The 21230-nt window shown below is 40.5% G+C and overlaps 1 protein-coding gene across 4 annotated transcripts in view; it reads right to left on the bottom strand.

The window, feature by feature from the left end:
* Astn2 (astrotactin 2) overlaps positions 1-21230 on the bottom strand; it is a 911846-nt gene that overhangs the window by 358332 nt on the left and 532284 nt on the right. For all 4 annotated transcript variants that reach the window (XM_023561395.2, XM_063259996.1, XM_063259990.1 and 1 more), the window contains one exon: positions 4051-4217. In XM_023561395.2, coding sequence (XP_023417163.2) covers positions 4051-4217 — 167 coding nt within the window. The remainder of the gene's footprint in view (positions 1-4050; positions 4218-21230) is intronic.

Genomic DNA, 21230 nt, shown 5'->3' with positions numbered 1-21230 from the left:
AGCAGGGGAGAAAAATGTATCCCTCCAGGATACACCCCAGAGCCAAGCCTCCAGCCAAGCCCTTCCTCTCAACTACACATTAGCACATTCGGTGTTGTGTCCCCAAGATCCAATCACCATCCAAACACAAGGCTTTGGGGACATGTTTTCAAAAATCTAAACCATAACAGTAATTAACTGAGCAACGGAGTTACCACAGGGAGAAATACAGGGAATAGGCTGTGTGATGCCAGGAAAAGGATGCTTTACCCGGTTTTGCAGAATTTGGCTTCACACGGATTTGACAGTCAGGGCAACTAGTTGGAGTTCCTCCACAAGAGATGTCAAGATTTCATGAGATAAATTAGAATGTAAGGAAAATGTAAGTATTCCTGTCTCATATAAGGGGGCTGAGAAGAGAAAATAGTCTTTTCTATGCTGGCCTTAGCTGAACTTGATAAATTCTAAGCCATTATTTAAATAATTTTCATTTGAAAAGATACGTATTTTTACATCGCTCCAAGCTGACTGCACATCATACTCTTGACTTCCATGGAACTCAGAACTACTGTACCAATAGTAGAAGATCAGTCAGAGATGTTCAGGCTAAAGAGACAGGGACAAACAGAAGAAAGGAGGTAGCTGGAAACACAACAGGAAGGTCAGACTGGAAGCAATGATTTAGCCATGTTCCCAAAGCCTCACACATTCACAGGTGACTGGATCATGGGGTGTAATAATCATCAGCAGATCAGTTCACTCATGGGCACAGTACTAACTGTGATGTGGAGAGGTGAAGTCTGATAGAAGGAGGTGGGGGTGTGGCCTGGCAGGGTCTGTCTACCCCCTTCCTCCAACATCGCTTGCTTTCTTCCTGCTACCCTGCCATGAGCTGTTCATCCTCTACCATGCCGCCCAGCCTTGGAGCCAGCCAATTACAGACTAATTCCTCTATAAACTGTGAGCTAAAATAAACCTTTCTTTCTCTAAGTTGTGGATATTAGATATTGTGTCCCTGTAATGAGAAAGTAACTAAGATACCATGTTCATAATAATCATTTGATAATTACAGTTTAGAACCTACCTTGTGTCAGGCATTGTTCTAGGTGCTGGAGATAAGAGTTGTGGGAAAAATACAAAATCTTGCAATTGAATATTTATGCGAGAGAGTTCTATACTCATGAGAATAATTATTAGTATAGTTTACTGGGAGCTTAATTATGACAGCCCCTGTGCATATATAATTTTCTTGAATCCTAACAATGGTGCTACAGTCACTTCTAATTTTGCATGGAAGAGCAGAGGTTCAGAGAAACTGAGTGACCAGCCCAAAACTACATGACTAGCTATATGCTGAGAGCAGCAACTCATATTAGATTTGTCTTGACTTGGACTGGAGCACATGAGCTGGGCTTGAGTCCTGAAGTGCCCTCTCCCCAACTTAGCAGCTGTGTGACCATGAGCAAGTCACTGAGCCACTCTGTACTTGATTTTCTTAACAGTAAAATGGAAACCACAGTAGACTCTGTAGCAAGCTGTTATGGTAAATTAAAGGAGCTTATATATAGTGCACTTAGAATAGTCATGGCACACACATTTGCCACTACTTGCCTGGCAGCAAACAGATTTATTAAATCTGCTGCTGATTAGGAAGCTCTTAAGAAAGGGCACAGAGCTTTGAGCAAGCTGGGAAGGTCTGCCTGAGTGAGGCTTTTTGTTTTCCCTGCTTAATTCAACAGCATCCACTTTCTCTCTCAACCAACACTTTTGCAAGCACCTGCTAATAGTCTTCATTGTTTACAGCGCTTCTAACAAGTGTGGTAACTCCTCATTTGCATCCGTAATAGCCAATTTCCAAATCATGTTGAAACTGCAGTTGGTTTTTAGGAGACCTTGGTTTTATTTGCTTTGTTGTCCTTTCTATGGGTATTGGATAGCTTTTAATGGCTCACACTGAGCTGTGCCCTGTCTTATTTAACACTTTCACACACCATTCATGACCGAGAATGTCACTAAGTCCCTCAGTCACAGATCTAGAAACCACACTGTCAAGGGTATCAAGTCACCCAGCAAGTAGCAGACAACCATCATTAGGATAATTCACTTTAATTATTACTCAACTTCTTGTTCTAATGCTGTGCCAGGCACCATTCCATAGGACTTTAATATCAATGCAAATTTAATGTATGTGTTTGACCCTCACAACACATCCATAGACAGAGAATACTATTATACCTATTTTACAGGTGATGAAACTGAGGTAGAGATGTTAAATAACTTGTTCACGATCACACAGCAAGGGGGCAAAGATCTAAACTACTTGCTGTATGACCTTGAGTGTGTTGCTTAACCTTAATGGTGTAACAAATGTAAAATACTATGTACTCGTCCCAGCCCCCATTATATTAATGTTGGCATTATTAACATTTTATAAATGAGGTAATATAAGGTCAGGGGTTTGGACTCCAGGTCCAGGGACTGGGCCTGGAGTCTACGTCTATCAAATCCACGGTTCCCTGAAGCATGCTCTGAATGGAAGGTGGTGATTGCTTCTGATGTCAAAATCCATTACGGCTGTCGCTGCTGCTATTACTGTTGTTATTTTCCACTGAAGAACACCCACCCCTCCCGGTAGACAGGGAGGGAAATAACAATGCTAAGAAGCCAGCTGATTCCGTATGCAAGCCTGCAGATCTGAGTCTATGCATAATTTACTCAACACTGCCCTGCAGTCACTTAAGCTGAGGAGAGACGCCATAAATTCAGGTCGGCGTACGCTAATTTATTTCTTATTTATTTTACTGATACATATCTGGGGCCTCCAGTGAGCTGCTCCAACACCTGCTTCAAGGCACCTGCAGCCCCCTGTGTAACCAGGGCAGAAAAAGAGACCCTGAAATAACTACTGTGTACTAGAACCGTGAAAGTTAAATTAATTTCCTGGTAAACTGGGATTAAATCTATGTGTGCTCCCTTTTTGTTGTGATACGTAAGGCAGTACAGGTTGCTGAATCTCTTCTTCTGCTTTTCTGTTATAGTAATGAGCATGCTAGGCATGCTTCTCACAGCAGCATGGGGTTGTTTTTCTGAGTCACAGAACATTGTCAAAAGATGAACAAATTTTCCAATGCAAAGATCATCAGAAAGGGAATGAAGAGGAGAAGAAAAATGCTGTTATTTTCTTGAGTGGTTACTGAGGACCACACACTACGCTCATTGTGACACCAGCGAGAAGTAACTCCTGCTGCACATACAGAAAGCAGGTGAGTTGGAAGAAACATTAGCAGTGACTGTGGAAAGATTCTTCTTCTAGTGGTGAGACTGTGGCCCAGAGAGCAGAAATGACTTGTTCCAGGCCACTCAGCAAGTCAGTTCCAATATGTCCCTCTCTTTCATTTTCACACCAAGTTTTAGATTCAGTGTAAGGAGTTATAGAACTAGCTCAGTGTTAGAGCACCTGCCTGGCACCTTCTGTCTCCAGTATCATAAGACAAACAATAACAACACACACCTCAGTTTGAGGTCTTCGTGAGCCAGAAACTGCACTGTGGGTTATATTTGTATAATTTTCTATACATCTCTGCTCCTCAATTAATTGCCATTAGCTTTAGGGGAAGTAAGGCACAGAAAGTCTGAGCGTCGAACTTGCACTGCTGATTTCCTGAAGAATCTAGTTCCAAGCCTGGGTTAAGCACATGCAAATCAATTATTCAACACATCTAGTGGTTTCTTTGTGACACCATTCATATCTTTTGTTTCCACACTGCACTGAACAAGGCCACAAAAGGAGATGTAGAAGGGTTCAGAAGATCTGTGGGAGAAAGGTTCTGACCCTAGAAGACAGCCTGGACAGGGACTGCCTGAATTTATTAATTTTTTTCTTCATTCATTCTTCTTCACAACCACCCAACAGGTGATTCTCTTGCCTCCTGCCTTCAGGGCTGACCCAAAAGTCCAGAAAGGCCATTTCCCAGAAGGTTAGCTACAACCTTGTGGTCTGTGGTTCTGGACCATTTTCCCACACATCCCCTGTGGATATGAACATCTCTGAAGCTTGGATTAGACACTCACCCACAGAACATGAAAATGGTGCTGGAGCTGGCATCGTAAGGCAGAGGCAGTGTCTGCTGCAGGCACAGCTGCTCACAGCCACCGTTAAAACCATCAGAGCAGTCGATGCCTTTGGAGTGGTCATAGCAGCCAGAGCCATCCTTCATGGGCTTCAGCTCTTCAGGACACTGTTCAGAGAGGAGAGAAAGCAAAAGGTGGTTTACAATAGAGGAATTGGCAGCCCCATCACACTGTCCCCTCCGACTCTCGAATAGGTTGAGACAGAGAAGCATTCAAAGTGGCCAACTAATAGCTGAGGACAAATCCCTTTGCTTCTCTGCATTCACTGTCCCCACCTGTAGAACAGGACTTTTGTGAACACATCGTTCAAACAATTGTGAGAGTAAGGAAGGGAGATACTGTTGGCAAATACTTAGAACGCTGGCTCACATGGCAACAGACAGCGAATATTAGTTGCTGTTAATACTGATGTTGCTGGAATCATTTTCATGATTATTTATATTGCTATAGTTAGGCAGGGTCTGATGCTATAAAGTTCACTTAAGGAGGCATCTGGAGTTTTAAAAAAGAATCCCTAAGTGTGTAATTTTAAATTCTAGCTCTTCCCCTTCTCCACTGTGTGACTCTCAGAAAATTAGCATCTAAGTTTTGATATCCTCATCTATTAAATGAGCACTCATACCACAGGTTCATTGCGAAGTTTAAATTGGATCGTAAGTTTACATACCTTCAGAATTTGCCACATAGTGTGGCACTTATAAAATATGAATTATCTTCCTCTCTGTCTTTAATTAATCTCTTTTCCCTCCTTATCCCTTGAGCCCTAAATGAGATTCCTGATACAAACTTGAGAACACCTTCTCACTTGTCTACTGGCCTCCAGTCCACTTCCTCTAAACCATCCTTCAAAGGGGATCAAAGTGCTATTTCTACATCGCAACCCTAGTTTGAATAATAAATGAATTTTCAAAAACTTGAATGTTCCTAAAGCTGCTAAGCTGAGTCTTCTACAGATGATTTCACATCCTCTGCTCACCACGTGCACCTTCCTCCTCACAAGCTTACTCTGGTCTTTGAGCAAACCCCAGGGATCCTCACCTTCAATGACCCCAGCTGAAGTGCCCTTCTCAGTGTATCTGGCACCTGCTAAGTGCTCTGTGCATCTTATACTATGGAACATCTCACTACATATTTAACTTCCTTTTATTTAATGAGGCTGGGCTCATCTTCTCCAGCTCTGCTGATGGGACTGTATTTGGAACTCTCTTGCCTCAAAACAGAAAATGAGGCCCCAAGGTTTTAATGTCAGTCATCTTGCCTGCATTGGCTGTCCACAAAGATTAACACACAGAGCCCAGCCTTCATCATCACTGGCCATAACTGATTCACAGGCCTTCCCAGGGTGGCTCCCCCCAGCTGGTTCCCTGAACCTCTTCTCTCCAAGCCATCCTCCAAAATGACATCAATAACAAAACACACACACTGCAAAATTAATTTCCAGAAACCACCACAACAAAAAAGAGGTCAGCCCTCTTGGAAATTAAATTTTGCCTAAGAAACATTTGTAATTACAAATGCAGGAGAGATTTCTTGGAGACATTTGAGACTGGCACTATGAAGGGTGATGGAGAAAGTAGGTTATAAATGGCCTTTGTCAAACTGCAGAAAGGTTATAAAATTGCTACATTTTGTGCTTAAAAAGAAAAGTCAATTTTCTGTGTGTGTCCATATTAATACAAGCTCATAGGCAGCTCCTGCTTGTCTGTAAATGGTCACTGTTAGACAGAAAGGTACTTGGTCACAGGGTCATTTGGAACCATTTGTCAGGACTAGGGGCTAGATTCTGTCTGCATAGATTCACTGAGGAACTCTGAATCTTCTCACCAGGTAACAGGAGAGTCCTGAGCATCGTGATAGGTTCCATCCATCACCTGCCAGTTTTGTTCTATAAGTGAGTGTTCACTGTAATCCAGGTGTTATTTAAGTATGCACATTACCTGTCCATACTTACTGAGTCCTTAGAGTGAACACCTGGAGAAGTGTGAGGGCAGAGAATGTCTCCCAACAATGCCCCTGTCCTAAGCCCTGGAACCTGAAACTTGTGAATGGTACCATCTAGAGTAAATGTTTTGCAGATATAACTAAGTAAAAGTTCCAGACAAAAATATCTTGGATTCTCCAGGTTGGTTTAAAAGCCATCATAGGGGGCTGGGGATTTAGCTCAGCGGCATAAGCACCTGCCTTGCAAGCAGGAGGTCATGAGTTTGATCCCCGGTACCGATAAAAATGAAAAAGACAAAAAAAAAAAAAAAAAGCTATCATAGACGTCCTTACAGTAGAGGCTGAAGGAAATTACAAAAGTGAAACAAAGGAAACAAGCAGGTCAACCAGAGAGAGATTGGTGTGTTGTGGCCACAAACCACAATGGTGGCAGTCACCAAGATTTGGAAGAGGCAAAGCATAGATTTTCCTCCAAGGTCTCCAGAGTGCAGGATCTGCTGACACTTAATTTAGGACTTCTGGCTCTGGAACTGTGACACAATAAATTTCTTTTGTCTTAAGCCACCCAATCTGTGGGAATTTGTTGTAGCAGCCAGAGGCAGCAGTTTTCAGGGCTGACCTAACTCCTTGCTTTCCAAACAAGGGGATGGAATGGGAACAGCGTCTGTGACCCACAGGTCCCTTAGCATGAGGATAGAGGACACACAGCCCGATGTCCTTAGTCTCAGACTCCAGCTCTCTGCTACTCCATGTTTACATTAAAGAATTTTACTGATGAAGACAGACTGCAGATCCTTTAGTCTCTTTCTCCAAGATTATTCACAGCTGGAAACTGAGGTTGGTTCAGGAAGGTGAAGGGTTTTGGTTTTTATCACACTATGCATTTAAAGTAGAGATAGAATTCCACCTCGGTTTGGTCCATGGGCAGGGCAGAGACCTTCCGAGTAAGCAAAGTGGATTTTTCAGTTACTCCTGTCGAATGCCTTCATCATAGACTTCAACCTGGGGTTCTAGGCAGGGGCAGACGGAGTCTAGCATTGCCATCATTTGTAATTATGTGCATATTGTTTTAAGTTTTTCATTGCTTATCCTCTGCCTTCTCCACCAACATGTAAATTTTGTAATACTAGAGACCACAGGTCATTTGTCCTCAGCTGTACAGTAGGTACTTGGTATGTATTAATATAATTATAGAGTGCCTGATAAGATATTTAGTGCATCTGTGAATTAACTGTGAATCTGACTCCAAACTGCCTTCTATAAGCTGAGTAAACTCTGCACTCTTATGTTCCAATGACTACTGAGTAGGGATAAATAGTGTAGTAGCCAGGTGGAAAGAGAGTTTCCTAGTGATTTCTGCTTCCTGGGCTCAACACCCTTGCATTCACTCCTCCCTCCCTGCACCAATGTTGTCGATGTGACCAATAAGCACGTAGCAGTAGAGATAGTATGTAACTTCCAAGATTAGGTTATACAAGAATATCTCTCATCTCTCTCTCTCTCTCTCTCTCTCTCTCTCTCTCTCTCTCTCTCTCTCTCTCTCTCTGTCTCTCTCTCTCATTCTCTCTCTCCCTCTCCCTCCTTCCCTTCCTTTCTGTATCCTTTAACTCACTCTAGTGAAACCTAGCCTCTATGCTTTCAGTAAAGAGACCTATGTGGTGAGAAACTTGTCTCTGGGCAACAGTCATGAGATGAGACAATAGCCAGCAGGCCACACACTTGTAAGCTTGGGAGTGAGTTATCTCTCCCTAAGAGGCTTAATTGAGCCTGTTCAGACTGCTGCAGTCCCCAACTGTATCCTGACTGTGACCTTGCCAGAAACACAGCTAAGCCATTCTTGAATTGATGACTCTTGGAAATGGCAAGAGAAAATATTTTTTTAGCCGTTTGATTTTCAATATTTTCTTGCACAGTAATAAACAACTAATACTGTGACTCAAATATATTGTGTAATTAACGTAGCGATTAGCAACTGGTAGCTGCAATTGTGAGTACAAGCTCAGAATCTAGCTTGAAAGATAAGAAATTCATGTATTTGTCAGGCACAGAACTAGTTCTACAACAAACATCAAAAACTGTGGTATAATTTAACTGGACAACAAAAATTGCAAGTAGAGCTGAGGAGTATCCAAAAGAGGAGACTTTACTCACAGATGCCTGACTGAAAGAGGAAATGTGACTGGAATAGAAAGACACATTGAGAGTATGAGATGGGGAAGACCTAAGCTGCTGCCTAGGTACCCCACTCACCTTGGACACTGGAAAGTCCTTGAACCCCTGTGGGGTACAGTTTCCTTTCTTTAAATGGGAATACAGCTTGAAGACAAGAATATAAACACCACATACTTTAGTGGATTTTGACACACGGTTTCTGACATTGAATATCTAGGCAGGATACTTTTCCTAAGAGACAGCCTTGGGGATCTCATCTGTAAAATGGGAATTGTAACGTCTCCTAGAGGCATTTCTGGGGACTCTATGAGAAAAACATGCAATTTTCTGCATATGACTTTGGGCTTGACACATAACAGACACTCAATAAAGGAAGGATAAATGGATGAATAAATTGATAAATGATAAATAAATGAACTCAACCTACCAAGAGAAAACTTACTTGAAATTGTCAGTTCAAGTTTTCTTCCCCATCGATTTAAATCTTTCATTAAATCACTTGATACATATTTATTAAAAATCTCTCCTTTGCTGAGTTAATTTGTGAGTGATAGAAATAATGCAGTAAAAAAAATATGGCCAATATTCTGTTCTTAGAGAGACTAACACTAGAGTGTAGGCAAATGATTATTAAGAAAATAAATAAAACAATTATTTCTTAGGGTCAAACTGCTATGAACAAAGAAAAAGCTGTAATGTGATAAAAGGTTAATAAAATGGGGCAAGAGAAGTCTAAATTTAGCTTAGAAATAGAATAGAGTTATTTCACTTTATTTTTCTTCCTCCAAAAGTAGCTTTTGCTGTTTTAGTTACCTTACCTTTCTAAAAACACTTTTAGAAAAATATTATCTATGTCTACGAAACTCATGTGAAGATTTGCATAGTAATTAGCCTAAAGTCTTTGTCAATTTGGGAAGTCTGGGCATCTTTACTATATGTCTCTCACAATGATTTTGATTTCTTGATTTTTTTATCAGCATTTAGCAGTTTTCACTGTATGAATCTCCTACATATTTAGCTAAATACTTCACTGTGCTTTAGGAACTGCATATGTGATTTCATTTTTATGTTAGTGCCATGTGTTCATTGCTAGTATAAAGGAAGTATATTCTCTACTGAGAATTGAACCCAGAATCCTTGCACTGAGATACGTCCTCAGCCCTTTTTATAATTTTTTATTTTGATACAAGGTCTTGCTAAGTCACTAAGTTTCCCAGGGTGAGTTTGAACTTGAGATTTTTCTGCCTCAGCCTCCCAGAATGCTGACATTACAGTAACTATAGCAACGTGCCTGGCTGTTTACTTATCTTGTATTCCGAGAACTTGCTGATTCATTCATTGTGCCTACGAATGTGTTGTTTTTGTTACAGATTTCTTAAGATTGTCTGTTAAACAATCATGTGATCTCTTTAGAAGTAGCTCTATTTATTTCCTGCTATTTTCTTTTTCCCCATCTTACTGCACTTCTTAGACCACTCAGCACTATGTTGAATAACAGTGATTGTTTCTGGCCTTTAAAAGAAATCATTCAGTGTTTCATCATAAATATGCACTTGTAGATTTTTTTTTTTTTTTTTTTTTTAAATCAGTACCGGGGATCGAACTCACCACTGCCTGCTTACAAGGCAGGCGCTTATGCCACTGAGCTAAATCCCCAGCCCCCACTTGTAGATTTTTTTATTGATGTTTGTTATTAATTCTTCTCTGTCACTATTTTTATGACAGTGTTTTAAAATCATTTTGAGTGTAAATTTTGTCAAATATTTTTTCTGCTTCAACCGATATGCTCATATGATTTTTCCCTTCTTTTGTCTTTAAATATATTAACAAGTTTTCAAACATTAATCCACTCTGTGTACCTGGAATAAACTCCATTTAGTCACAACATAATTCTTTATGTCTTACTAAATTCTATTTAGTAATATATTTTTTTAGATTCATAATCATTTACATGAGGGTTTTTGGTATTACTCTGTAATTCTCTGGTTTTACACTTTGATTTTGGTAATGAAGTAATGGTATTGCCCCAAAAAATGAATTTGGAAGTATTCTCTCTTCTTCAATTTTTGGGAAGGATTTTTTTTCTCAAGAATTGGTACTGGGGCTGGGGATTTAGCTCAGCAGCATAAGCACCTGCCTTGCAAGCAGGCAGTCGTGAGTTTGATCCCCGGTACCGATGAAAAGGAAAAAGACAAAAAAAAAAAAAAAAAGAATTGGTATTAACTCTTCTTCTAATATCTAGTATATGTTTTCAGTGAAAGTACTAAGGTCTAAATATTTTTAAGTAGTAGTTTTTAAAGTTATAAATTCAATAGCAGTTGAAAATTATTTCAAGTTTTAAGTTTTTTTAAGGAAGTGGTCATGTAACTTAAGTTCTCAAAATTATGTGTATAAAATTATCCATAATATTCCCTTATTATCTGTTTAATGTATTCTGGGTTGATATTGAGATTACCTGTCTGATCCTCTAATATTGGCTATTTTTACATTCAATCTTTTCTATTCATTAATCTTGAGTTTTTTCTATTTTATTGACATTTTCAATGAATTCATTTTTTATTTTATTAATACTTGTTAATTTTTTATTTTCAATTGTATTGATTTCTTCTCTTTTTGTGAGTTTATGTTGCTGTCCTTTCCCTAGATTCTTGAGGGAGGAGCGTGAGTTACTGATTTAAAACTTCCTCTTGGGGCTGGGGATTTAGCTCAGCGGCATAAGCGCCTGCCTTGCAAGCAGGCAGTAGTGAGTTCGATCCCTGGTACCGATAAAAACGAAAAAAAAAAAAAAAAAGACAAAAAATAAATAAATAAATAAAACTTCCTCTTTACTATAGATGGATTTAGGCCTATACAGTTTCTTACCACTGCATAAAAAGCCACAAATAAACTACAGGAAAAACATGAATCATGGTTTAAGCTGTAATCCAAGAATTTTGGAAATTTTATTTTTATTTTCATGTAGTTTAATGTAGTGTTTAATTCCCTTGTGTCTTTCTCTTTACTTAGAAGTATGATGTTTCTTTCCAAGTACTCAGTGATCTTTCTGTCACCCCTGACAGAGGCTCATGTCCACACTAATTCACATTGAAACTGTAATTCTGAATGTAATACTATTCTCACCTAGAACCTTTGGGAGGTGGTTGGATCATGCAGGTGGATCCCTCATGATTAGAAAGGAATAGAGAGTTTGCTCTCCCTGAGTGTAATGTACAAAGACACAGGAGGGGGAAAAAAAAGAAAGCCCTTACCAGAATACTGACTTAACTAGACATTTATCTCAGAATTTTAGCTTCCAGAACTTTTTTGTTTAAGCTACACAATCTATGACATTTTTTATATTAGCCCAAGCTGATAAAAGGCACTCTTTTATTATTTTATTTCTGGTTTGATTCTACTGTGGTTGGATAACATTCTATATGACATGAATTCTTTACATTTTGCTATGTTATTTGAGACATACACATTTATTATTGTTGTCAGATAGCTCTACTAAAATGGTAGATGATCCTTTTATCATTATATGATGTTCCTCTCTAGTAATTTGTATTCAATCCTACTTCATCTAACACTAATATCCTACTTCTGACTCTATTTGCATAATGTGTCTTTTTCTATTGATGTTGGACTTACCTACAGTATCATATGTGAAGAAATTTCTTGTACAGAGTATACAATTGGGTCACCTTTTAAAAAAATTCACTCTGATAATTTCTTTTAACTTGTGCCTGAGATTATTCAGTTTAATATGATAATGTGTAGGTTGTCTCTTCTCTCTGTTGGCTGTTTCCTTTGTTGCGCAGAAAGTTTTTAATTTGAAGTGATCCTATTTGTTGATTTTTGATGTTATTTATATTTGGGGTTCTGCTCAGAATGTCCTTGTGTTTGCTTATGGCTTCAAGAGTTTTGCCTGCTTTATCTTCCAGCAGATTAAGTGCTTCTGTTTTAATATTAAGATCTTTGACGCATTTTGATTTTAGTTTGTACATCATGAGGGATATGGATCTAGATTCAATCTCCTGCAGATGGGTAACCAGTTTACCCAGTCATCACTTGTTAAATAAGCTATCTTTCCTCTCCTGTATGTTTTTGGCCCTTTTGTCAAAGACCAGAAAGCTGAATGTGCCTGGAATGACTTCTGCATCCTCTGTTTTGTTCCAATGATCGACATGTCTGTTTTTGTGCCAGTACCATGCTGCTATTATCACTGCAGTTTTGTCATATAACTTGCAATTGTGGGTTATGATGCCTCCTGCTTTGCTCTTTTTATTCATTGTTGCTTTTGCTATTCTGTATCCCTTCTTGTTTCATTCAAATTTCAGGATTTTTTCACTAGATCTGTGAGAAATGCTGCTGGCATTTTATTGGGATTGCATTAAATCCATATCACAGTTTTGGTAGTATGACCATTTTGACAATATTGATTGTGCCTTTCCAGGAACAGGAGAATGTTTTTCATTTTCTGATGCCCTCTTCAACTTAGCTTTGGGCTTTATTTCATCCTTCTATTTTACTTGGATCTCTCTAACATCATCAGAGCAAAGTAGTTTTGTTTCTGATAAAGGAAAACAAGCCCAGTGGGTCCACCTGGTCCCAGTGACACCTAAGAAGGAAGGGTCCTTGCTGCTCCTGGGTGGGATGGGAGTCTGACTCCTCACAAAACTTAATACCTTCCAGATGGGAGTGGGAGATCTGTCTAATTACTGCCTCTATTAACTTGGCCTCTATTAACACCAGATGGACATGAGGTAGCCTTGTTACTGGTGGTTGGAGGTGAGCATTCTTTCAAATTAGTCTTGTTCTGGCAATACTATGGCAGGGAAGAGGAAGGGGAAGGCATCTCATTGCTGTGGGAGAGGGGTAAAAGTGCAGGCTTTTCATATGGTCTTCACTGACATTGAGTGGGCCAGGATGTGCTCACTCCTTCTTGATGCGAAGTAACATCTTGACTCTCCACTTGACTTTTTCTGTCATGTGTAAGATGAGGTCCATATTTATATTTTCTTGGAGGATTCAGCTGTAGCAGTAAAGTTCTTGTCTCACAATTTTTGGTTTCTAAGCTCTTTTTTTCTAGTACATTAGCTAGAGAAAGCATGCTTTTTATTTTTATAATTTTTAAATTTTTTGTATGTGCTTACTGGCATTTCTGAGTTACTATTTCCTTCAGTTCCAAACTTTAGGACATATAAAACAAAAGAAAACTCAGGAAATTGAATCTTTATCTTTTCTTAGGTCCCAGTTCTCCTAACAGATCTACCTTTTCTCCACGTTCTATAGTCTTATGTTTTGTTTTATACATAACATCTAGGGCTGTTAGTTGTATTTAGCAGGAGGAATAGAGAAAAGATGTCTGCTCCCCTGCAGGCTGTTTTTGCACAGCCCTAAAGCTAAGAATGACTTTTACATTTTGTTTTTAAAAATGGAAGAATATGAAACAAACAAAGGTATCACACGTGACTTGGAAAGTCTAAAATATTTACTATGTAGTCCTTTATATAAAAAAGCTGCTGACCCTTGGCTCAGACCTAGCTGAGCCAGACATCCAGTTTATTCTAAGTACCCCTGGAGGGCTTTGAAGGGTTGTCAGCAGAGGAATGAAGTGATTTGATTTGCTACTTTGAACAGATTATGGAAGTTAGTGGATTCAGTTATCTCTAAGCATTTTCTTAGCACTCACAAAAGGAGCCTTGGGAAGCAAGTTCCATGAGACTGGGAGTGCATATGAGAAAGAAGCGGTCTTGTCTAGCAAAGACTCCATCCCATGAGCAGCTGCTCCTCTCCCTGAGGCTGCACAGTAAGGTGAGAGAGCTGGGGCTCTTACTCCTGTCCGCTGGTATGTAGACAGCGGACACTGTGCGCCCTTTCAGGGGCAGACTCCCTGGCAGACTCTAGGACTGGATCCCTGAGTCTAAGACTTGCAGTTCTGGGAGTAGAGGATGCCTCGGGGACTTGCATCTGTGCCGCTCACAATTCCTTCAGCCTCCTCCTCTATCCCATCGCCTGCTCTTGCTGCTTCTTAGCCCAATTTTTCATCATCACTAAGCCATTTGTTTCTGTTTGTAATTATGCATTTTAATATTCATTAATTATGGAATGAAAATTGCTGCAAGTGCAAAATTTGTAATGAGCTGTTCCACCACCCCACCCCAGGTCTAGAAGGTGGGCCAGCTGTTCTGAGCAGAAGAAAAAACAACCAACTTACAAAATAGAATAACTTCTCCTTGTGGGTAGGGAGTGCTGAGTGAAATGTAAAGTAAATAAAGCTGAGGAGTTTCCTCATGGGGTGCCACCAGAGGATGCGTGCCCTTCCTGGGTCCTGGGGGACCTTAGTATAGTACCTTTGTTCTTTCTTACAATATTTGTAATACCAATACCCAAGCACTGTGGTATTGAACAGAGCCCAAGCTTAGATGGACTACATTACCTTGAGTTTGTTATCTGGCTACAAAAAGCATCAGCTTCTTCATCTGATGACAAAATAATGAGGAAACCATCCTCACAGTGGGTGTCACTGGGAAATGAGATTCTGAAGATAATAAGCCAGGTCCCAGAAGGCCCTCAGTAAATACCTGGGGAGAGCTCTCAGAGCACTGAAAATTGCAGTTCTGCCTGGCCTTGTTCTCTAACTGACTGAGTGGCTCTAAGGCAGCAACAATGGACTCTGAATCTGTTTTTCCACTGTGAAATGAAGACAGTAGTCCGTATGAAGATGGACAAGCAGTTCAGAGCTTGATTTTTGTCAAAACAACTGTAAACTGAAAAAGGTTCTAAAATATTTGAGAAGAAAATAAAAATTTCCCTAGGAATCAACTAAATGTGTCTTAAGATTTCATAAGGATGCCTGCAACCCTACGTAACAGTGGCTGAAGATATTTTACCTCCAAATGCTCAGCAATTAATTGATTTCTCCCATCTCTTCACTAAAGTAAGGGTAATAATAGTGCTACCTCTTTCACATAGTCCTCCTCAAAATAGCATCCCTCCTGACATCATGAGAAAGATTCAATGAGATATGAATATAAAAAGACTGAAACATATATGAAAGGCAGAGCACATTGTCAGTCACGTGGGATATGCATAAAGTCTGGGCACACTCTCAACATGTGCCCTTGCTTCACTCAGCCCCAATTTCCATGCTGACTCACTGGAAAGGGTAACTCATTTCTCACTTGTGAGAGGACCAAAGGAGATCAGGCAACCAGTAAGCAGCACACAGATGTAAGGCAGGTGCTCACCAAATGTTCCTACTATGGCTACCTTGCTATTTTTCCAAAGAGGAAACAATTCAGGGAAAATATAATAGGCCACATATATAGAACATGCAGGCAGCCCATTTGCCATAGGCGATGTTATTCTTCTCAGCAATAGGTATGCTTCTGACTACACTGCAAAAGAGGAAACCAAAGCTCAGTCCAGGTGACTTGCCTGAAGTCACCAGAAAGGGAGAGGTACACCAAGACCACCACTGGTGAACCCTTGATAATACATGCACCCTGCTCTCTTAATCCACAAGTCATCAACCTTTGATGCACAAGGGATTCAGAGTGATGAAGGCTACCCAGGGATACTTGGAGCCCTCCGGGAAGGGTGTGTGTGGCTTTGAGGGCACAGAGACAAATGGAGACACTGCTTTTAACACTCTGGGATGTGCAGACCCTGGGAATGAGAGGGAGAGAAAGAAGCAAAGAGGGCAATGAGATGGATATTTATCGAGTATTTACCAGGTGCTTGACATCTTCCTGTTTGCTATCTCTTTGAATTCTCAGAGAATTTAAGGCACTTCTCATTTGTGCCCTTTTTATAGACAGGATTACTGGAGATCACATAAGCAGAACCAAGGCTGCTGAATTCTTCAGAATGAACCATGCTTTAATGAGAGGCTGAGTGAGCCTGGCTCTCCTCATCGCAGGCACCTTAGTATACTGCCTGGGATGTGACAGGGTCGGGAAGGCCCTGCCAGCCCCCAGCTCCCTACCTTTCTCCCTCCTTAGCCTCAATCTGTCAACGAGTCCAGCTCACCCTGCTATTAATGCTGACATTGATTTGGACAAGCAGGCCAGTCAAGAGCTCATAATTACTGGGAGTTTTAATCAACTCTTGCCAATTCAGCTGCTGCTCAATTTGTGCAAGGCTTTGGTGCTGACAAGGAGGGAAGGGGCGGGCCTGCAATGAGGATTAAGGGATCAATGGTCCTAGGTAATGTAGCCCAGCAGCTGCAGTCTCCAACAGGGGACCTTGGACTCAGTGTGGAGAACACAGAATCTGCTGGGCTCTTAGGAGAGCTCCCAGGCACAGAGCCCAGTCCACCATTCTGCCAGTTGGGCTGCAGACCCTTAGATACTGGCAAACAGTGCCTGCTCCCTACAGGGTCCAACCTCACTACTTCTGTCCATCACCAGAACTCTGGCCCCATAGAGAACACTATGCACTGGGCCTGGTGGCACATACTTGTAATCTTAGTACTCTGGAAGAGTGAGGCAGGAGGATAGCAAATTCAAGTTCAGTCTGAGCAACTTATTGACTTAGTGAGACCTCGTCGTAAAATTAAATAGACAGACTTACAGATGTGCTAAGATGATGGCTTCAATCATAATTCCACACCACCAAAACCAAATCTTATTGTGCAGTCATACCTGTAGTGCTTCTCTGTGGCTCTCTTCTTGACCTCCAAAATCAAAATAATGAGGAGACAGAAAAAAATCTGATCCAAATGCTTACACTAGCTAGCTGTGTGACTTTGGGCAAGTCACTCTACCTTTCTGATCCAATATTCTTCATTTTTAAATGGACTAGGTAAATTACTTCCTTCTATCCATCAAAAAAGGACCATCGTGGACAAGAAATGTTTGAGTAGAAGTTTCTCCTCTTCTCACCCTCTTTGGGATGTGATGGGTAGAACATATGTTCTGCTATTCAGTACATCTCCAGCACTTTCCTTACTTTTCTAGTAAAAAAGAATCATTCTGCTTTTTCTTCCGGGCTAATGAGATGATTTCTGGTTCATAGCTTGCCTTTCTGTGATTCCTTGGCTGTTTGAGGAGGGCTGTCATACATACAGCTTCTTGTTTTCTGCCCAAAGGGATATGCCAGTCAAGGGTTACCTTTGTGGCTAGGGAGAACTGGGCTTGAATCCCTGGTGTTGTCACTTGAAAGCCATAAGGTGCTAGCCAGTCACTTCATTAACATATTGAGTCTTGACTTTCTTAATATAAAATGAGCCCAATCATACCTACTCAGAATTGCTTTGGAAAAAAATAAATGTAAAATATTTAATGTCCCCAGGATAGTGTCTGGGATATGGCAAAATCCCAGCTGCTATAAAAATTGTTATTAAGACTATTATCACTCTTAATATTTGATGCTTGATAAATATTTCTGGAATGTAATAAAAGTGTCTGGCTGCATTGCTTCATTTTGGCTTGAGTTCCAGTAAAATACCAACAGGCCATTCTCCCCACATGGCAGCCATCTGTGCGGCATTCAACACACCCTGACTAAAGACACGAGAAAGGAAATTCAAATGTTTTCACGACATAATATGGGCCAGGCACTACACTAGCTGTTACCCTTACACTCCTTTGGTGAATAATAAAGCTCATATCATGAGCTTGCTATTTAGTAGCTCAGTGTTTGAAGAAAAGGACACTGTCACAATACATTTCTTTTGTTGCTCAACTTTTAGTGGGCAGAGCCCAGGTGCAAACATGATACTTCTGGCCCATGAAGAAACTGCACCAGCTGGAAGGAATGGGTAAATACCAAGAGGAAGCTAAGTTATGCTCCCGATGACTTATGATCAAGAATTGTGCCAAACAACAACAACAATGGACCAAAAATGGATACAAATCTTGAATAGATATTTTCCCAAAGATATGCAAATGGCCAAGAAGTAAATGAAAAGATTATTAATATCATCAATCACTGGGACAATGTTAATCAAAACTGTAATGTATCTCTCACCCATTAAGATAATTTTTGTCAAAAAATAAATAAAGAATAATAACCATATGTTGATGAGGATTTGGAGAAACTGGAATCTTTGTACATTACTGATAGAGTAGTAAAAAGGTTAAATTGCTATTGAAAACAATTTCGAGATTTCCAAAAACTTAAATGAAATAAGAATATGATCCTGCAATTCCACTTCTAGATATAAATCCTAAATTAGTGAGAACTACTTGTATAACTTTGTTCATAGAAGCAGTTATTCAAATGGTTAAAGAGTAGAAGCACCCCTGTTGTCTATGGATGGATGAACAGATAAACATGCAGTATATTCATACAGTGAAATTTTACTCATTCTTCAAAAGTAAGGAACTTCTCATACATACTACACTATTGTTGAAACATGAAGACATTATCTTAAGTGAAACAAGCTAGTAAGAAATGCAAACACTATATGAGTTTATCATAGGAGATGTCTACAGCAGTCAAAAATCATAGAGACAAAAATAAATAATGGGATTTCCAGAAAATATGCAAAAGGAGAATGAGGAGTTATTTATGGATATAAAACTTCATTTTAAAGGTGGAAAGAATGTGCAATCGTAATTAAAATATTAAACATTTTTTAAAGAAGACATGATGGTTTCGGACCTCAAGGAGAATCCAGATCAACTACAGGCCTGGATAAACCCACTAAAAGAGTTAAGCCCTGGTTCAAAATGGCCTATGATTTAGAATCATGCTGCAATGAATATCAGTGTTTTATATGCACACACACACACACACACACACACACTAATCATGGCTCATTTTTCCAAACATGTAATTGCCTGCCTATCCATTTAGTGAGCTCCTAGTGTATTAGGAGGCACAGATGATCATTCTTGCTTTGGGATGAGGGAGGTATCAGCCAGTCCCTAAAGGCTTTCCCAGCTTGGCTATTCCCTGGCACTCAGCAAGAGACTGGCAGGAATGCCAAGGGACTCAGGTGTTGGGTTCTGAAAAGAGGCTGCACCTGAGCTGGGAAACCGGGTAGAAGGGTGCCCCAGTCAAACTGGCTTGGAAACTTGCCCACAGTTCATCTCTCGAAGGGGGGTGGTCAATCTTCTGGAGACATTCCCATACCCTCTGCATCCCTGTCTGGATCTCCCTTAGGCCCTGCACCAAGTGGGTACTTAGCTCAGCAAATGCCTTATTCAGAGCCTGCTGTCCTCCCAGCCTTTAAGAAGCATCTAATTTGATAGAGGCTGGGGGAATAAGCAAGCATGTCCTTACAGTTCTTGAGGGTTTTACATGGTAGAAATAAGAGCTAAAATCTGAGAGAGGGGAATACAGCTAGTGTTTTCCCAAGAAAATCTGCCAAGAGTCTTGAAAAATGTCTATTCAATAACTGTCTGGTGATGATAATAAATAGCCTTTGTATAACTCATTAATAATAATAATAGCTAACACTTAATAGTGCTTACTGTGTGCCAGACACTGTTTTAAATGTGATTTGAATATCAACTCATAATGTGAACAACCATCTAATGTTATAGATAGTACTATCCTGCTCATTTTTCAGAGGAAGAATCAGAGGCACAGACACAAATAGCTTTAAGAACTTATCCCAAGGCAAAGGGCAAGTAGAGGCAGATCTAAGGCACTGAGCTTCCCTATACAGTCTTTCATAACGGTGTTCACATTTCTAAAGAACTTCCTTGTCCATCACATTCTTCCTGTTTCCCATGGCTGCAGGACACAAATCCAGATGCAGTTAGGAAGAAGAGGTACAGACATTCATGTGAAGAACTTTCCCAGGGCTTTGTAATCAATACCACGGCTTAGAGCTTAGGTTCAACTCACATCCAGGTCACCCAAAGCTGGGTCTGCTGGGTGAGACTTAGTGAGAGCCTCTCTGTTGTTTGGATGGGCACCTTCCCTGTTGTCCTACCAGATTTAAGTATTCTGAGTTTCAGGGTGCTGGAAGGGGAATGGCTATCTCCTGGATACTATGCACATCGGTCACACTGCTGCAGGGCTACGTTATTTTACTTAATCTTCTTAGCCCCTCAGGAAAGATGTACTGTTATTCTCCCCAAACAGAAAACCAGGTCGGATAGGGGCAATGACTTTCTTCAAATGCACACTCTATGTTTTTGGATTTCTTTTTTCAAAGCCTCATGCCCCACCCCCCTTTTTTTGCCTGTGAGCAAAATTTGGGGAGCAAAAAAGGGGAGTTTGGACAAGGAAGGCATGCTACAGAGCTGTGTGCAAGGGGTCACTTGGGTGAAACAGCTTTTTGTGATCATATCTGAGCACTCACTCTCTTTGAGTCAACTCCCAATGTTGCTCGAGATGTGCTTAATTGATTTCTTCCTCACAGTAGCCCTAGGAGACAAATACCCTGACAATGTCCACTTAACAGATGGAATCAAGCACTATGAAGTTCATTAATAATCTTTAAGTCACGTAGCCAGTAAGTGGCAGAGACAGGAAGTCACTTCCTTAACCCTTCAACCAGATTTCCTCACATAGTGACCATAGAAGACAGTGTGATAGCAGAAGAAATCAAACTCATTTGTTCTTACTATACTTCTTTTTTTAATCGGTACTGGGGATCAAACCCACGACTGCCTGCTTGCAAGGCAGGTGCTTATGCCGCTGAGCTAAATCCCCAGCCCCCCTTACTATACTTCTTGCACCACAATCAACCCAGAATAATCCTTTGGTGATCTGTGGTGACTAAATGGTGCATGGAGCTTTCTGTTTACCAGTAAGCTGCTCTCTGTTGGATGCTTTGGTGAACACCAGCAGGGTGTCCTGTTTTCATTCCGTTCTGACTTGTCCATCTGGGAATAGTGTCAGATCCCACAGGTGGAGGGTTCAATTCAACAAAATGGCCACCTATTTCCTATGTCAATTGCAAGCTCTGGGTTGTTCTGCCATTGCTTATGGCCAACTGGCTACAAATGGAGGATCCCGTGTCCCCATCCCTGGGATGGATTGATATGTCAGGTTGGCTGACTGGCTTGTTATACTTATGAACACCAGGTGGAAGAGATGCATAGAGCAGAGACCGTGGT

The sequence above is a fragment of the Cavia porcellus genome, unplaced genomic scaffold, assembly GCF_034190915.1.
Source record: "Cavia porcellus strain 051 isolate PalLab524CR breed Dunkin Hartley unplaced genomic scaffold, mCavPor4.1 scaffold_1, whole genome shotgun sequence".
Classification (NCBI taxonomy): domain Eukaryota; kingdom Metazoa; phylum Chordata; class Mammalia; order Rodentia; family Caviidae; genus Cavia; species Cavia porcellus.
This window is presented reverse-complemented; position numbering and strand designations above follow the sequence as displayed.